The following is a 19,224-nucleotide window of genomic DNA, read 5'->3' as shown; positions in this document are numbered from 1 at the left end:
CTGAGCCTGCATGGTTAACTACGGCTCGGGTGGGGCGTTTTAACATGGATATTTGAACCTTAACTCAGGAGAGGTCAAGAGGATCGCCTCATTTGACAACCAGTATGATTGACACGGGGTTTTTTCCATCGTTTCTGCATGTAGGCTGCACGCAGGGGAACCCACCTTAACTCAGTTTTGCCACCTTCATGGGCTGATATGATGGGAATGCATAGTATACATGTTAGTAAGTATCAAACTGAAGTAAGTTGTATGAGGATAGGGCCTTTAAAGGTGGGAAACGCATACAATACTGCTTTACTTTTCTGAAAATATAACGGTTTTCTGCTTCTATTGGTCTCCGCTTCTTAATTTTCCACTATGCCACTGCCTCTGTGTCTCCAAATGAATTCATGACCATGTAAATATCTCTGATCCGTGCTGCGCCCCTCACGTGCTCTTTAACATGCGTGTTTGGCACTCAGTGTCAGTTGACAAGTAAGCACAGACAGTTTAGGACCAAGCTTGCGCATCCCTCCTTTTCAAGTTCCAGCCTTTCCTTTTTTTGTGTCATGAAATTGGTTTTTACAGTGGATTTTCATTGAGTTTCCTTTTACAGGATCGCTGTGCTGCAGTTTCACTCTGTTATGTTTGATATTCAGTGTGCATTTTTTTTTCATATAGCTTTCAATACAATCCGCTCGGTGGCTTGCTTTATCCATATTGAGTCCCTGAGTAAACTGCGGTGACAGGGCCTGCGAGGAGCTCAACTCGGGTTTCAATAGAACTGCATCGTTTTACTGGGCCACTGGACCCATCTCATAAAATGGGGCCAAACTGTGTTATTTTCATTTTTATTTGGTCTTGGGCTGCTGCGCAACGGCTCCTCGGTGCGTCGCGGTACACCGTGCGTCCCATCTCTCTTTACATGCTTTTATTTGGAAGAGAAAAATAAGCGCCAGCCCCAGCATAAACACACTGGCAGACATATCTTGTTTCTGCAAGCTCCGGTTGGTTGGGCACACCGTCATATCCACATGGATGTGCCTGTCAGAAAGAATATGGGCGGGCGCAACATGGTGACGTGGAGGTCTGGAGAGAGGCGCAGTTGGATAGGCAGTGAGCAGGGGAACAGCTGAAATGAACAGAGAGCGGTGCAGTGTGTGTATGCCTCTGGATCTAATATCACCTACCTGTCCTTGTCACTCTGATAGTCAGCCGATGTATCTGTCGTTTGCCTCCGACGCCAGTATGGCAGCATTTGGCCTATTTTAAAAGATTTTTCAGGCCAGTTTATACAGAGAGAGGGGTTTCAACTGAATTGCAAGAGGAACCGCGCTGCTGTTCGCTTTTGGAGAACACTAAATTCATTCCGCCGACGGACGACTTTCCTGTTATCCTCCGAGCACTGAAGGGGACTTAATCTGCTTTTGACAGCCAGTTGTGCGCTCTCTTACCGATGAACTCTATGAGGGATCCTTTGAATCTAGACCATCACCACCTTCCCGGGAATAAACTTGCCTCCACACACCACACGGCGCTTGGCAATGGCTTCTAGTTTACAGCCGCTGCAGCGGTCTGTGGATTCAAAACACCGGTTAGAGGTGCATACAGTGTCGACACTTCCAGTCCGGAGTCTGTAGGTAAGAACCAATCCCGGGGTATAGACTGTCCTCCGCACAGCGCGCGGCGGATGTCATCTTATGATATAAAACAAAAGGTGGCTCCCATTAATCTTCATAAAGGACGTTTTAGGCGCAGGAAGTTATTTCGTGCATGCAAATAGGCGATTATAGCTGTCATTTTACTAACAGATAATTACTTGTACCATTGGCCTTTGTAGACTGCGGTCGCGCAAAGTAGCTTTTGTGGTATGTAAATGAAAGATAACTTGGCTTGTCCACGAAAAAAATGTCACGTAATTATTTATGTTTTCAGTGATTTCATTCGAGTTTGAATCCTAGAAGAAAACATGTGAGAAAAAAATGTAGCACGATGCAGTATCCAGAACATGACACGCATCACTGGATTTATCAGAGAATTTCTTGTATCCTCATCAATATCTAGTCATACAAATGTCATTTCTTATATTGTCATGGATTCGGGCATTTTTGTGTCATAGCAGAGGCCTTAGACTAAACGCCTGAACTTAGTGAATGACCATGACTGAATTAAATTGTTTACCCGTTACAGAGAAAGAGAAGGGCCAAAATAAAAACGACGACTCTTCAGATGACCCTTCCAAAAAGAAGCGACAGCGGCGGCAGAGGACTCACTTCACCAGCCAGCAGCTGCAGGAACTGGAGGCCACTTTCCAGCGGAATCGCTATCCGGACATGAGCACGAGGGAGGAGATAGCCGTGTGGACCAACCTCACAGAGGCCCGGGTCAGGGTGAGCATTCCCCTGAGTGTAAACAAACACAATTATTGTGTATAATTTCGGGTGATTTGTGCCAATCTTTGGGTTACCCTAATAATGCTATCTTAATGAATTATTACGCACGGACACCAAACTTTACGCACAATTACGCACGGCAAAAGATTGCCCGAAAAGAAGGTAGGAAACAGTATTTTGTTGTAAAACAAATAATCATAGTCTTGTTTAAATATACTAACTGTTGCAGCCTAATTTAATTAGATTATTTATGTTTATCTATTAGGCCAATCTAATTACAATGCAAAACAATCCAGTTTAGCATTATTTTAAAACATAATTTAGCCTACTGGTTCTCGGCACACGGGATACATTTTTTCAACATTTAATCTTACAATAAATTAGCACAATTTTGGCACACTCATTAGCTCTTTGATAGCCATTTTAAGTGTATTACAGACTAATAACGTTTGTTAACAGTTGAGGCTATTGACATTTGTCAGTGACAGATACCAGTCGTGTTCCTCTGTCCGTGTGAAAGAGGTGCAAAGCTTGTATTTTGCTATTGTCGCCCCGGCGTTGTGTAATTAAGGTCAGCGTGTTTGTGGAAGCCTGCAGAGGAATACACATCTCTCCACATTAAGATGGTGCAGTGACACCCGCCGCGCAGATGCTTTCTGTTGGGATACTGACGGAATCAAAGCGTATTTATCTGCATGGGAAAAAAAAAAACATGTCATGTTTTGAATTCAGTCGCGTTGCGTGAGAAGGCGTTGAAAATACTTAGGAAAACATAAGGTTCAATTAAATTTTAGCTACAGTCCATTTACTGTATTAATAGAAATAGTGGTAGTATTATGATAGTATATTTTGACTGTGGGCCATGAAAGCAATATCATTAGCACCAAATGGAAGATGGCCAAATGGTGTGTCTGATTAAAAAAATGATGTAGAAATCTATTATTAGAATTTTACTTGAGGCTAAACTAGATGATGAAATCATACTAATTTTCCGCAGAGAAAACCTCTAACCTGTTTCCATTGTCTGCTCTAGGTGTGGTTCAAGAACCGGCGAGCCAAGTGGAGGAAACGAGAAAGGAACCAACAAGCCGAGCTTTGCAAGAACGGCTTCGGTCCGCAGTTCAATGGACTCATGCAGCCCTACGACGACATGTACCCCAGCTACACGTACAACAACTGGGCTGCCAAGGGGCTGACGTCGGCCTCCTTATCCACCAAAAGCTTCCCCTTCTTCAACTCCATGAACGTCAACCCTTTATCCTCGCAGACCATGTTCTCCCCGCCCAACTCCATATCCTCCATGAGCATGACTTCCAGCATGGTGCCGTCGGCGGTCACCGGCGTGCCCGGCTCCAGCCTCAACAGCCTCAATAACTTGAACAACCTCAGTAACCCGTCTCTCAACTCGGGGGTTCCCACGTCGGCCTGCCCATACGCGCCTCCGACCCCTCCTTATGTGTACAGGACACTTGCAACTCCAGCCTGGCCAGCCTGAGACTGAAAGCCAAGCAGCACTCGAGTTTTGGATACGCCACTGTGCAGAATCCTGCCTCTAATCTGAGCGCTTGCCAATACGCCGTGGACAGACCCGTCTAATACCTACCTGCACTGCAAAAAATACCCATTTTAGCAAAGTCGTTATGAGCTAGTATCGAGGCCTAAAATGCTATTTTTCTAAAGGAGTGAGAAAATCTGCCAAACAGGGTGAGATCATTTCACTTTTTTCCCAATTTGGTTCAGGAAATTTTCTTGATCAGCTGTTATTTCTTGATACTAGTTGGAGTGATCTGCCTCATTCTGCCTTGTTTCAAGATACTGCCACTTGTTCCTAGAAATTTCCTGAATATGTATAGAGAAACAAGTGGGATTATCGCACCCAGTTGGCATAATTTTGCCCTTGTTTTAAGAAAAAAAAAAGGTTTTTAAGACTGAATACGAGCCTAAATGGCCTGTTAAGATGGCATTTTTTGCAGTGTGTGAGTGAACGCAAACAGCCGGCCACAGGAACAAGAGACTACTACTACTTTTTCATTTTCAAAAGGGCACTAGAAGACTGAACCACTGAAACAAGCTCAACTCCACGACGGAGTCAAACTGAAACGGGAGTTATTAGGTTTATTCCCCTTTAATGAGTAGGCCTGTTTTATTCTGCAGAGCGCAGAGTAGAACCGACAGGCCTATTTCATGTTTTAAAGCTTGTCGTGAGGGGTTTTTTGGTGGATTTTGGACGTTAATTGTTGACTGAAAGGTTGTATATATTTGAATTATCATCTCCTGTTTGTTGAGGCGAATGCGCTATAGCCCTCCAGTCTTCTCAAGGTTCAATTTACCAACGCATGTGGAAAAAAAAAACCCTAAAAGGAATCATGTTTTGCTTGCAAACAAAGGGAATGTACATACTAAAACGCACCAGTTGTGTGTTTCTAACATATTATAAATTTATTATTAATGTCTGTGTGAATATCGATTTAGAATAGCAATTCTGGATTTTAAAAAAAGAAGCATCAAAATGTTCCTGCGAAAAATTATTTGGTTTTGCTCTGTGTATACTATTTGGTACGGAATTATGTTTTTGTTTTTTTTTCAACATCCAAAAAAATAAACTATTGTGTTTTATTTAATGGAAGTAAATATATTGTTCAAAACATTCTGCTGGGGGACTTTTATTGAACCTTTGTGTTAGTAGTCTGTTAGTGGAGTGTAAAGCAATGACAGTCTGTCTATAGCCTTTCGATTATGTGAGCTACTAGGCCGGCTAATCTATAGGGAAAAACAATGGGCCGGTCCAATACACATAGCAGTGAGATGTCCCGTCAGATTAACTGCTGAATACATGTCTGCCTCCTCAGCAAAGGCCTCGGCTGGTCACTGGTGCTTGAAATAACACGGGAATCAACAAACAGGAGTTGGACCACACAACAATTACAAGAGTCCATTAGGGTGTTAGCGTGTTGAACGGAGAAGAGCCTGCATACTGAAAAGTGATGGTAAATTAGTCATGAGAGGTGCATTAATTTTTTGAGGAAAAACAATGTTTTATATCTTGTTATTACACTATTATGCATAATATCTCATGCATCATGCAATTACATTTATAGCTACATAGGGATTTGCTGCTCATAAAAATACACATGGCCTAACAGAATATTTATTGTATTAATCAGCATAATCTATAAAATGTAACCATTAGATTTGATAGTCTACAATAATAAGAGCCATTTTTTTTCCCCCAAAGAAGTGGATTATGTTAATATTCTATCCAAAAAGTGCAGTCCATCCAGAAAAAAAAACAAATCTCCAACTATTCAAAGACGTATTTCACAATTGCACGGTTACTGGATTTATTATTGTTGTATTTATTTTTCCAGACATCTCGAGTAGCCTACCTTTATGCCTCATGCATGCAGCTGTTTGACTTTGCATTGTAGTTTTGTTTTTTTCTTCTTTTGTAGTCTGGACAGTCTTGTTTAAAGTGTGCAAATGCAGCAAAGCAAAACAAAGCCACGGTTCAGGGAAAATATGATTCACAAGTTTGAGCAAACAAACACACACAGAGAGACAGAGAGAGAGAGAGAGAGAGCGAGAGAGAGAAGAGAGAGAGGTATGTGGGCCAGGCTGAGCTGGGGACGGAGGAGGCGGGTACGGCTGCAGACAGAAAGGAAACACCGCAACACTTTCTGCATAAAGAACTAAATAAATAGTCCAACTTTGGGTTTGCAGAGCAGACCGAGCTGCGCGCGACACCTCTCTCCTCTGAAATACAGCTTCATAACAACATTCATGTGACTTGATTGTGTTTTAATTCAATAATCCCGGCCTTGATATGACTATATGGAGCCATTATCACCATTAAAATGAGCTAGAATATTCTTTGTTTGAAAAAAAAAAAAAAGTAAACGTAGCCTTTTAGTAACGGAGCCACAGAGCTGATTTAGGATCTGATTTCATGCTGGAAGAGGCCCTAGGTCATCTCTCAAGGGGGAATTATTATGTGGTGGAATAAATCACAGTTAGTCAAACAGCAGAGCAAAACGTTGCTTGCACATAAACTACAAAAATGTGCCAAAGGAGAAGCGCATTCTTCTCTTTTTTTCTTATACAGCTGATTGGCTTTTTCTGAGCAGCCTGAACGCCTGATTTCAGTGTTAATTTTTTTTCCCTAAAAGCTGCAGGCCGTCAGAGATCCTTTCCTCCTTTTTTTTTTGCACAAGTGTCACCTTTTGATGGAGTCGGTAACGTGGAGCAATAATCAGCTGACAGGGATAAGCTTTGGCAGCTGTAGGGGCGAATACGCAGTCTGCGCCTCAATACACATCTACAATCAACATCTGAACAGTGGATGGCCTGAACAGACAAGTCTTCAGTGCGAAATGTTCATTTGGTCAAAAGCAGCGGTCAGGACTGCAGACCTCTGCCTCTCCGGCTATCAACATCAGCACAAGGTAAGAACTAATGCATGCTCAAATAACAAAAAAAAAACACGGACTTCCCTGTTATCTGCTGCATTTGCTTATTCAGTCACGTTCCCAAATTGATTTTTTGCGGAGAATTTTCCAAAAATAGACTTGTGTGGTAAAAGTGGGCTTTTATTCAGGATGGAAATAAATGCACATAGCCTACTAGTCTGTTCAGATTCTACCCACGTTTAGCCCAAATTAATATTCTAAGTTCAGACACGGCAGAGTCGTTTATGCGATGAAAACCTATAAATGCTGCTTTTTAATTGGAGGCTTTTGTAGCCTACTTCAAGAGCTGATCAGGCAAAACTACTGTTATACCTACACAATAACATATAGACATTGCAGTTTCATAAGGCTGTTTGATGTTTAAACACAAATGTAATTCTTCACTGGTGTTTGAAAGATAGATTTATATTTCTCCTTACTTAACTTACCTAATTTTTCGGACACCTAAACCGTACTAGTGGCTACATCTTGATGTTAAATTTGTTACGCCAGCTGATTAAAAATCCAGTGCAGGGAAACTCACCGTCACATACAGACCGAGCCGACACTGCTTTCACCTCCACTCCACTGGGAATTCAAATAAAGCGAGGAAGTGCAAATATCCAAACACGTATCGTTACACCTCTAATCTAAATAATTAACAAGCTCTCAATATTCATGCCGCGGCGGGTCAGAGACGTGACATGGTTTGGCAATACGCTGCATGCAATATATCTAGAACCATGTTGTGTGATTACACGCTAATGAGGCCTGGATTTGAACCCATGTATCTCCACACATAAACAACTTTTTTTTTTAAAGTAAAGTTGCCTGTACATTGACTATAAACACGTACACACTGACGAAGAACAATGGGATATTTCTGAGTGAATTTTGAAATGAAAAACAAAATTGATTGCAGGAATCAGTTTTCATCAACGTCAAATTCAGCAGGCACTCAGTCACTTATTGCATGGAATTAACGGATTAGGCGACAATTTAAGTTTTTGAGATGAGTATTTATTTATTTATTTTTTTAGAAATAGATGTTAATTTACGATTTCAGGTAGTTATGCAGATGGATCAAGCATTTCTCAAAGCGTGCCAAGTCCTTTAACCACTTTTCAAAATGACGCCAATGAGACTACTTTGCAGAATTTCTTTTCAACCATAAGTGCAGGTTAACAAACACGCTATTTCATTCTGTGGAGTTTTAGGTTGTTTTTATTTGATTAAGTGATACGGATGGAAATGGGGCAATTGTAGGCGCGGTAATGAATATAGATTTCGGATGTTTCAGATCAAGATGGTTCAGATCAATCGTCTATTTTTAAAGTAGGCCACGGATTATATGCCTTGAAGCAACAGGCCCAAAACACGACAGGACTCCACTGCTGAAGCCAAGGAGCCTTCAAACTCTGAGATCATGACCTGGAAAAATGAATTCAGTAGTTTTCAGTAGTTAAAGCCAAGTTTAGCCCCATAGTTTCTGATATATATGTGTGTTTCTGTTGGAATTGCTACACAGAAACGCGTACAGGAGGCATACACACACACACACACACACACACACACACACACACACACACACACACACACACACACACACACACAACTGGCCTCACTTTACCCACAACTGTACTGGTCAGGGAGGAGGAGGAGGAGGAGGAGGGTGGGTAGGAGGGGGTTGCTTTGGACCAATCACGGCCCAGCGGCTACAGCTAAAGGTCACATGGTGTGACCTCACACATTCTCACCCTCACCTCACCTAGGGCCAGAGGAGAGGAAGCTCTCCATAACAAGATGCATGAACGTCCAGCTCCTCTGCGCCCCAAAAACCCCAAAGTAAAAGTATCAGCTTCATTTGAGCCACTCCGCTTCTGCAGTGAAGTGATGCAAGAGGATCTGGAGAGCTTTCTTTTGATTCAGTGCAACAACATTCACATTGGTTTACAGCTTCCAAACTGAGAAAAAAATGAATATGTTTCTGTTTTAGTTTGTGCAATATGTGATTTTCATAGACCTTTCATGTTGATTATTTAAATCTGTGTGCGTGTGTGTGTGTGTGTGTAAGTGCATGTGTAGCTTGCGTCAGTATGAGTTTGTGAATGTTCATGCGTGTGTGTGCTCACTTGATTGTAGGTGTGTGTGCATATATTGGCTTGCTGGTGTTCATTTATGTATGCATATTTGTGAATATGTGTGCAAAGAAGTTCATACTTGCCTCCTTTCTTGTATGTGTGTGTGTGTGTGTGTGTGTGTGTATGCGTGTGCGTGTGTGTGTGTGCTGGGTGAAACGAGCCCTCTCACAGTGGGGGCGTCCTGTTGTTTGAGGGTGGGCGGCTGGCCAGAGCGTGTGAAAGCAGATAACCAGGGCGAATTTCATGACGCACACACTTCCTGCTCTCTGAAGTTCTATTAAAGAAGGCTGAAAAAAAACACACATCTGAGATGTTTTCTCTCAAAATCAATTTCTACACATTAAGCATGCTGGAAAGATCAGTAGCACGGCTCTAATGGACCTTGGAATAGGGGGAAAATATGATCCATCAGGAGAGATTCATGATATGAGATTTTTTTTTTTTTTTGATGGAAGAAGCATATCCTGTATTGGTTAAAAGTTCTTTGAGAATACAGTTTCCATGTTTTCTGATGTTTTGCCATGTTTGGGTGACAGGGTGGCAGTGGCAGTTTTAAGAGGCGATGCCATAACCTGAAAGTCAGAAAGTCAGAGGTTTGATGCCCAGCAGCAGCAAATGTAACCTGTCAAAATAAAACTTGGAGCAAGACACTGAACTCTTACACCATCATCCACTGTAAGTCGCTGTGGAGCACCAGATAAACACCTTATAACCAAAATGTAAATGTGTGTCTCTGTAAGGTGTCTTGCTCTCTGAGGTCCATTGGGGGAAAACAGAAGTGAGAATAAACAAAATGAGAATAGTCGAAAGGCAGTCAGCACCCAGTTGCTCCAGTAAAGCTGCTCCATTGCCAACAAGACTGGTTGCACTGGGGATCTCTCTGGTGTGAAGGTGTATAACGGTGAGTGTGAGGCAGAAAAACAGCACACATGCTCAGTCAGCCTACTCTGGATAAATGCCGTTCAAGTGGCATTCTTTTGCATTACAACTAACTATAGTTCCTAAAATCCAATCTGCAAGAATCATTAGTAAGCCAGTATTATGTTCCATTTTGTCCAGATGAAACATAGCCCAAACCTGCATCAAGTATTTAGTGAAGAATCACTTCATTTTCTTTATAAAAATCCATCTACCAACTGTGTATTTATGAGAATTACGAGTAAATGCAAGGAAATACGTATATTATAATTCAAAAACAGGCAGCCGGGCACACCAACTACCTGAAGTCTTCCTCATGCCTCTTCATGTTAACCTGACAAGTCTAAAGCTGCTAACATTTTAGCCTTATCTGAAGCATCGTGTTCAGACACCTTCAGTTTACACAGTCTGCCCCAGATGGCGTCTCTCAGCACTGTTTTCTTTAGGCCTGTCATCTACTGTAACGTCTTAATTGACGTTTACCTCTGTTCGCTGCTGTCAGCCACCCAGAGTCTCTGTCTGATGCGCAGCCTGACAGAATAGTTTCCCAGGCTCCAACTTCAGATAGAAAATTACACCTGAGCGGTTTGTTTGTTTTAGTATTATTTCAATTCGTGTTGTAAAATTTTCCCTTCACACGCAGGTTGAATTAGAAAAAGCTGTGACGCTGTATGCTCTCATCAGTTCATGTGAGTCCAGTGGCTTGAATAAAATCCTATCCATCCTATCTTATCTTAAAGGTCAAAGATACGACAACAGCCCATTTTGCCATGATAGAAGCAAACTGTGGATAGGATTCTACCTAAATCTTAATTGTATGTATGAAAACTTTCCATTATGGCAAAAATCCTAAATTGCTCTCTTAAGTGAGACAAGATTTTCCAGTTTGGATGTTTCTGTAATATGGCCCCCAATCCACTTCCCAAGAGCCTCCCATCGAATCATATAACACATACTATTAGGCTGACACTTATATTCAAAGCATCTCAGAGAGCCATGATCACATACATTTTTTGTAAGGTTTGCCCCAGTGGGAACAAAACCCCAAACCCTAGCAGTGTTAGTGCCGCACTCTACTTGTTGAGCCGTACAGGACTGTCCAGCTGCACCAATGTGGCATATTTGGCTCAAAATGCCCGAAATTATGGAGAGGTCTATTTAGGGACAAGCTTACATCATTCCTTCACCTAATGCTGCGTTTTATTCAGTGTCGAAAGTCAAATTCCCAGCTGAGTGCCTTCCTCAGAAAAAACCACACAGGGAAGAAACATGAAGGGTCCCAAGATTTAATTTCCCCCACGTAAAATACTGTTACCCATGCAACAGCTAATGTTATGTCCATTATATTTTGCGATGTTAGCTAGCGTAGAATGTTGTCACCTGTCAGTGCAACTTTACATTTCAAATTTATGTTTAACCATTTACCACATAGATGTTTTGATAGATTTAAGTGTATTTTGAGGATTATGAACATGTTAAAAGTAGGCTAATGCTCTGTAGCATTTACAGTGTATAATGCCCAAGTTTCCTACTTGGACTTCCGAATTGAAAGGCCACTCCATTGCATTTTACCAAGAAGGAACTTCAGACTTTCCGAAATCTCTGGAACGCAGCATGAGAATCTATGGTCAGTCAGATTCTTAGCTTGGAGATATGTTTACACTAGAAAGGCCAAGCTGCAGTGAATTGACAGCTGTTTTGAATTTTACAATTGAAATATCTCAACTTTCAAAATGTCCTTCCATGGCTTTTCCTCTACCCAATTTCTGTAAAAAACCAGTGTTGTTAGATTTACAAATAATGCAAGGCAATAGTGGTAACATGCATATTTACCCCCTTCAGCTGAGGGCGTATTGGCTTTCCCTTAGACTCCCCAGAATCCACTGGGCTCTCTAGTGCTGAATCAGACCCTGCCTATTGATTAATGACTGTGGGACTATTTGTCACAAGGCTATATTAGTATGTATGATTCACTGTGATTTCCTTGTTGTATCTTGCATGGCCTGGGGAACAGCTTGCAACAGTTTGTGAGCCTGTCAGTCTAATAAGGGCAATTCAGAAAATGAAGAGTGCAATGTAGAAAGTGAAATGTATGTTTGAATCTGTGTTTTGTCCACTACTTCCAGAGCAAATTGCTGCTTGTAACCATCCTGCCATCCTGCCAGCAGCCTGGCCTGGTGGTTAGAGAGCCTCCTATAGCTGGAAGGTCACTAATTCAATCCCCACAACAACCAGTGTGTCCATCAATGGCCTGTTGAAGTGTCCTTGAGCAGGATGGTGAAGCCCTGCCTGCTCCCTCACTGTAAGTCAGTCTGCATTAGGGTGTGAGCTAAAGTGTAAAATGTTTACTTCTCAGTAAATATCTTTCTTTGGCTTGCGCTCTCATTGAAGCCAGATGTGGGAAGTCCCATTTTTCACTGAAGCAAATACAGCTTTTTTTTTTTTTTGTGTCCATTTCTGGCGTTCAGCAATTCTTCATCTCCACAGAAACCTAATGGCTAACAGCGCTGCATGGCTCTTCTCTATTCAGCTATGTATCTGGAGCCATTTGAAACGGGCAGCAGTCAAATAGAGATGGATATGAATTATAGAAACTTTTGAAGCCATCCTGGGAAATGGCAGCATTCTCCTTTCAAGTAAATAATGTAAATATTGATAGATTTCTTATTTTTGTCTAATGTGGTTGTTGATTGATTTTCTATTGGGCAACCTTTCTGTGATTTTCCATTCTTTCATGTTATTTGAAATGTATATAATATTACTGATTTATTGTACTCCTTGGAAAACTGACATTATTAATATAGAGTACAGTATATATAGAGTTGTATATACAGGGTTTATCAATTTAGTGTGGTTGCTGTCAAGTTTTTAAATGAGAATTTAAAAATGAGTTTTTTTTATCTTATTTGTTCAACTTTGTGCGTTTTTATTGTATTTTTTACATCGTTTGTAATGAACAACAAAGATACAAACATTTTTATATGTCCATTGAAATGGACATATAAATATGCAAATTATTGCATATTCATTCACTCATTCTACCTGAAACTAGACAGGTGCATATCAAGGGTTTAATTCCAAAACACTATCTATCCATTTTGGGGGAGAAAAGATAAAAGAAAATAAATTCTGCAATTACACTATATTCTAAAAACACATACAGTCTTTTCCTTACAGGCATATGGTTTGTAAGCTATAGTCCTAAGATGCCTCATGACTTATTAACCCATAACATGCTTTTACTTTAATGCCAGCAATGAGGAGTAGGAATACATTTCAAATGCTGAATATCTTATTTTGTAATGAAATCCTGCAGAAAGTGACAGGACATTTCATGTAAATTTGAATAAGACATCATGTCCAGTTTATAATATAAAAGCTCGGGCCATTTGACTTCGACATTCATTTCTCTTCATTTCCTTCAATACAGTCTGTCATTTACTTTCTGCTCCTGCAGATTGCCCTTGTGTTGACCACTGCTCTCATATTCTCACACACACACACATACAAACAGAGAGAGAGAGAGAGAGAGAGAGAGAGAGAGAGAGAGAGCTCTGGCCTCATGAAATTTGTATTATGATTGTCCTTTCTCGTTTTATCTCTGTATTTAAATCCTTTGTTCTCTGTATGTGACAAACCTGACAACCTTGATAAATGAATCTGACTAGACTAGATGAGCAGTAGTGAACAGTAGTGAAAAAGTGAATTCTGCAGCTAGTGCACCTGAACGCTCCACTCATCCACCTCGTCAAGCTTAGCATTTCCAACCCAACAAGAACAGACGGTGTGGAGAGCGACTTATTGGATTGGATCCTACCCAGCAGTGACTTATGCGCTCAACCTATATGTCACAGATGGTAGGATTTCAGTGTGGTTGATATAGGAAATCCACTAAGGAGTATTGATCTTTCTAAGATGTCCTCTCTCTGCCTGATCTCCACAGGATCTGAATGTCCACAGAGACCTGGAGGGGAGTGGAGCTGCTCAAATCTACATCTACTGAATCTACCTTTAGCAGACATAAACCTGCCAGAAGCAGGAACTTTGGGCGGGTTCTGGTCTTTAAAGGAACGGGAAACACAACACACTTCAGCACTAAACTCGTAATGTGTTTGGGTTAAAGTTAAAGTAATAATCTGCAACATTTTCATATTTCTACTCTCTGTCACGAATTGCTATAACACGATATTGGTTCAACCTATAATCAGTTCATGAAATGTTTTACATTTGCTGTTCTAAACTACTGGTGTCTGGTAGCTCTTTCCTGGGAAAAATCCTCAGGCACACAGGAAGTGATGCGTTTTACGTTTCCAGGTTGTTTGGAATAAAGAGAAGAAGAACTGGAGTTAGCATGAGCAGCGATAGCCAAGAAAAGAGCGCCACCTACAGAAACTTCATCAACAGAAAATCCAAGGAAAGAGACATCATACTGCTGGAGACACTGTTTGATTGAATGTACACAAAATATATGTATTTACTTTCATAATAATGTGATTATCATGTTAATAAATGCTCTGCCAAGGTGGTTATGTTTTCTTAATTTTTCTGTCTGTCAGGATATCTCTAAAGTGTATGAACAGATTTCCATGAAATTTGGTAGACAGACAGCCAAGGAACATTGATTAGATGATTATCAGTTTTTAGCCATAACTATTAAACTAACAGAGACAGAGACTTGGGTCAAGAAATCCATTTAACTACACATCTAACTGATAGGAATGATGTCTTTAGATGTGATAGTAAGTTGGAAAATTGCATTCCAATTGCCTTCTATCTGAAACATTCAACAGAGATGATCAGGAGACTCTCCACAAACAGACTATTTTGTCATAGTTTTCCTTTGATTTCACAACTGCGTCCAAAAGCATAAACTGTAGGCCATGACCCCGGACTCTACTCGGTAGTCTGCTGTTAAATTACACAAGCAGGTTGAGGGAACAAGTGCATAAATACTCCTACTAGCCGTTCTCTCTCTCTCTCTCTCTCCCTCTCTCCCTCTCCCTCTCTCTCAGACAGTTTTAATCTCTGATAAGACAGACACGTCCAAATTCGCTGTCTGTCTTGTAAACTCGGGCGGAAAGCAATCTGCCGTGCGCCTCCAGTCTCCACAGCGCCTCCGTCATTACTGGGCACGGTGGGAGAGCCAGAGCGCACGGTGCGGTAATCCCGGCTGGAAGGCGTCACCATCTTACTGTCATTAATGAAATGGAAGACATGCGCGCGCACGCACACGCGCGCGCGCACACACACACACACACACACACACACACACACACACACACACCGAGAGCTGGATGCAGCAGCAACATCTTGTAGCCTCCAGATAAAAAGATTTATATGATGTGGTGGCTCTGCATGACACAGATTTATTCTCTAGCCAGATATTGGCCTTATTTGTTCTTTGTTATTGTTGTCGTGTGTGTGTGTGTGTGTGTGTGTGTGTGTGTGTGTGTGTGTGTGTGTGTGTGTGCGTGCACTTTCATTTGCTTAGTTCTGCATAATGCCAAAAGGGTTCATTATGTGATCAAGAAAGCAAACGGAGCTGCTCAGTAGACACGAAAAATCACCTATTACATTCCTATAATATACTATAGGATGTTAAAGTGTGCCTGTGGTGCATCGTGCTTTATGGTTTTGTTTTTTTCTCATATGGTATTACTATGATTTTCTTTACCAGAAACATCATATTTTAATGTTTTGCTGTGATATTTGTGTCCTTCTTTTATCAAAGCATATTGTTTTAAATGTATTGTAGGATTATAAATTTATTCTAGGATTACTGTAGTTCTTTTTCCTGTGGATTGTGCTCGACAGCTCCTAGATCTGTGGTAATACTATAGGATTTTCTGATAGTATGATTGTTTAAAGGTTTGCTGTGATATTACTATAGTATCTTTCTGTTACAGAAGCATTTTATTATACATTTATTATAGGATCATGAATTTATTATAGAATTACTACAGTTCATTTTCCTATAGGGTTGTGCTGGGCAACTGCCACATGTGAATACATACAAGGCAAATTGTATGAAGCTTTATAATATTGTATTATGTACTATATGTAATACTTCCAAGAGTTTTACCAAAGTTTCTTTGGACTGATTTCATTATGAAGAGACAGTCTCTCAGTCAGTCTCGTGGTTTAATAGAGAGACCAAGTCAGCCAGCAGAGGGCAGCAAAGATGATCAAATTATTAAAATAACAATCTCATTTTCACAGGACAGTCATCAGTCAGATGTTTAAAAAATGTCGTTTGGGTTGTTCTTCAACACCTGTCTTGAATAATTACCTCATAAGATGAATTTCAGTAGACTAACTGTTGCTTAATTCGTAATACTTGTGTCACTATAATCACGATAATATAATATTCCTACAGGGACTGATAATGTGTCTGTGCTACTAAATTTTGAATTTATAGTATGTTTGTATATTATGGCATTGTTTATATTAGGCTATGGTTTATCATTATTATTATTATTATTATTATTAATAATAATAATAATAATAATAATAATAATAATAAAGCTATTATTATTATTAATATTATTAAAAAATAATGTATTTTATAATTTTCCTATGAGGACTTAAGGTTTACGATATTATTAAATTATTAAAATATTATTCAATTTATTATAAGATTACTATTTCTGTTTTTTCTAAGGGTATTGTTGCCATGTATTTTTGAGATTCACGGTGTTTTAACATCTTAAAGTCCTAATGATTACGAAATACAACAAAAACAACAACAAATCTGCAGTTACCTGCGTGGTTTTGACGCGACAGCAGCACTGTATTCTTCTCCATTTATCTGGCATCATGGCGGGTAATGAAGCAGAAAGGTCAGGCAGAAAGTCTGTTTATCCGCTCTAAACCAATAGGTCAGATTTCCACTTTCCACACCACAACTCTGTGACTGCAGCTGCTGCCCTTCTGGTTAAAACAATACATTTACCTCGGCCGCTCACACATCATATCACATGTCTTATTGACAGTGTCACACAGAGGCCTGGGAGATATTACAGAATAGATTTACTGCAAGAGGAGTATTGTCTACAGCCTGAGACGTGATATAAACGCTGTGTAATGTAAGCCATACATTATGAATCCAATTTGTTTTGGTGAGGCCAGGTGAGACATTTGAGCGTCAAATAAATCTACTGTTGACGCTGAAAGTCATTGTCGAGCCACTAGATGGCAGTATACTGGCAAATATGGAGCTGTTGACTAGTCATCACTTCCCTGAGGCCAGATTCAGTATGATTTCCTAGTAATACTGAAACTAACCTGATGTTGCAGTGAGTAAAAACGACACTCAAACATTAACACAAGGGGGATTTTCATTAGAGGTTTATTCTTCCCCAAGAAAAAAAACAACTTTGAAATCCTTAAATCCATGAACTATATCTTAAAATAATGTTAAGATTAGAAGGAGACTATAGAGTATATACAAATAGTTTAGCTGTGATATGTATTCTACAAGAAGATATTGATGATATAGATGATATTTATGATATTTATCTATTATATTTATATAGATGATATGTATTCTACAAGTAGATAGTGATACCATAGAATATAAGCATTGCCATAAAATACGATAAGGTCACTATTGTGACTATTGTAAAGTCACTACTGACTGTCACGTATACTATGGGAAGTCCCTGTGGGAATATTATAGGCATATTACAGTGATCTTATCATACTTTATGGTATTTCTTATCTCCTACGGACTCACTATCATAAATAGGCTACAATGCGGTCACTATAAAGTCACTACTGAGTGCCACAGACTAGTCTAATCTTGTTTTAGTGTTGTTTATTTATATAGCCCTTTATCACAGTCAAGTCTCAAAGGGCTTTAAATACCATACTACATCATACATATGCTGTATAGCCTATTACACAGTAGCCTATATACACACACCAGACACTTTATTAGTAGTAGAGTAGTTAGGGTAGTTTGCTTCGATTCAACTAAGGTACAATATATGCTTTGCTTTTACATTTTTCAAAAAGTATTCCATAAAGCGCTTTAGGCTTCTGCAGGCTTTCTCTGTGGGGTTGGAAGTGGCTTGGAAGTCTGTCACCAGCGAGTCCACAATTGCAGGGTTTGACCGCTTATTACACACAGAAAAACCCAGCGCACATAGAAAACCCATTTGGAGTTCGTAAAAGTCTGGGCCGTGAAGTTCACACTGTGTTACAGACATCCAAATAGCACAAGAAAGCACTTCTTCATGTAGGAGCTGTTGCTTGTCTACTATTTCTTTCAGACTCGCTAAAATATAACAGTATGTGTATGCTTTCACTGTGGAGCAAAGGGAGCCAGACATATACATTACACAACTACAAGTTAATTTATTATAGACTGAGTGCAGTGCAGTGCATCCAGATGGCTTGTGAAATGGGCTAACAAACTTTTGTTTCAGGACAGATGTGTTTTGGTCTCAAGGACGTGGTCTACTTAAAACACATGAAGCAAAGCAGCCGAAACAAGGCGTTACGTAGAAACTGCTGACGTACAGTTTGTGGATATGAGGGGGGAGTATTGATGTATGATGGTATGTGGGTGGCCATGGGCAGCCGTCTTCTCCTCTGTATCAGGGTGTTGCACCCTTGGGGGAAAACACACGAGTGGAAAACATCGTAACAACCTAAACAATCTAGACATTTGAAGGAAAAATCCATGTTGGGATACACTTACACCGTTAGATATCAGCAATTTATGATGTTCAAAGCATTTAAGGAGCTAATTTGAGAACTTCCACTTCAGTTAGTAATTTCCTACATTTCCCAGAATTACTTTTGACAACTTCCAGTGATCAGGCATGAACTTGTCGAGGTTTTCCATGAGTCATGCCCCTTACTCAAAGCCAACATGTCCTGTGGCTGCGTTGCATTCTGGTCTATTGAGGCTGCTGTGGGTGGAGAAATTGGTATCTCTGCTTCTTCTAGGATGGATTTCTCCCTGTATGACTGTTGCACATCGGTGCAAAATGGTGAGTCTAGAAAGAAGGTCTTGGTCTTTGATTTGAGGGACTGACACCAAAACCTGAAATTCACCATTGATGTTTATGTAAACCAAATCAGTTATCTAGAGGAATAAGAAAAAAGCGCCACCAAACAACAAAATGGACCCAGAAATGCAAAGTTCATTGCCGATAGTTGTTTTTTTAACAGTGTTTACATGTTTTAGGGTGGATTTTTTTTATTCTCTCCATCCCCAGCTATAGCTAATGTGTGTCCATCAACAGCCACGTGTCCTGTAATATGAGTATATTATATGAATATGGTATACTATAAATAATGTCTTTGAGCACACACTGAACCTATGACCTCACTCAC

At 40.2% G+C, this 19,224-nt stretch overlaps 1 protein-coding gene and 1 long non-coding RNA gene across 2 annotated transcripts; both read left to right on the top strand.

Moving 5' to 3' along the window:
* The first annotated feature begins 1,112 nt into the window (after window positions 1–1,112).
* Window positions 1,113–4,996, top strand: pitx2 (paired-like homeodomain 2). The gene is given in 6 exon segments (XM_071535185.1): window positions 1,113–1,519; window positions 1,521–1,593; window positions 1,596–1,622; window positions 2,173–2,372; window positions 3,409–3,835; window positions 3,838–4,996. Coding segments are annotated over 6 exon segments (942 nt in total). The 5' UTR covers window positions 1,113–1,438; the 3' UTR covers window positions 3,972–4,996.
* A 1,704-nt stretch (window positions 4,997–6,700) lies between these two features.
* On the top strand, window positions 6,701–14,385 carry LOC139657360 (uncharacterized). The gene is made up of 3 exons (XR_011696175.1): window positions 6,701–6,817; window positions 12,006–12,181; window positions 13,823–14,385. It is a non-coding gene; the product is annotated as an uncharacterized lncRNA (long non-coding RNA).
* Window positions 14,386–19,224: the final 4,839 nt, after the last annotated feature.

The sequence above is a fragment of the Centroberyx affinis genome, unplaced genomic scaffold (assembly GCF_046629955.1).
Source record: "Centroberyx affinis isolate AG114_WGS23_722 - 3 ecotype Tasmania unplaced genomic scaffold, CSIRO-AGI_Caff_v1 ptg000175l_1, whole genome shotgun sequence".
NCBI lineage: Eukaryota > Metazoa > Chordata > Actinopteri > Beryciformes > Berycidae > Centroberyx > Centroberyx affinis.
The sequence above is the reverse complement of the archived record's forward strand: the minus strand, read 5'-3'. Positions and strand labels throughout refer to the sequence as shown.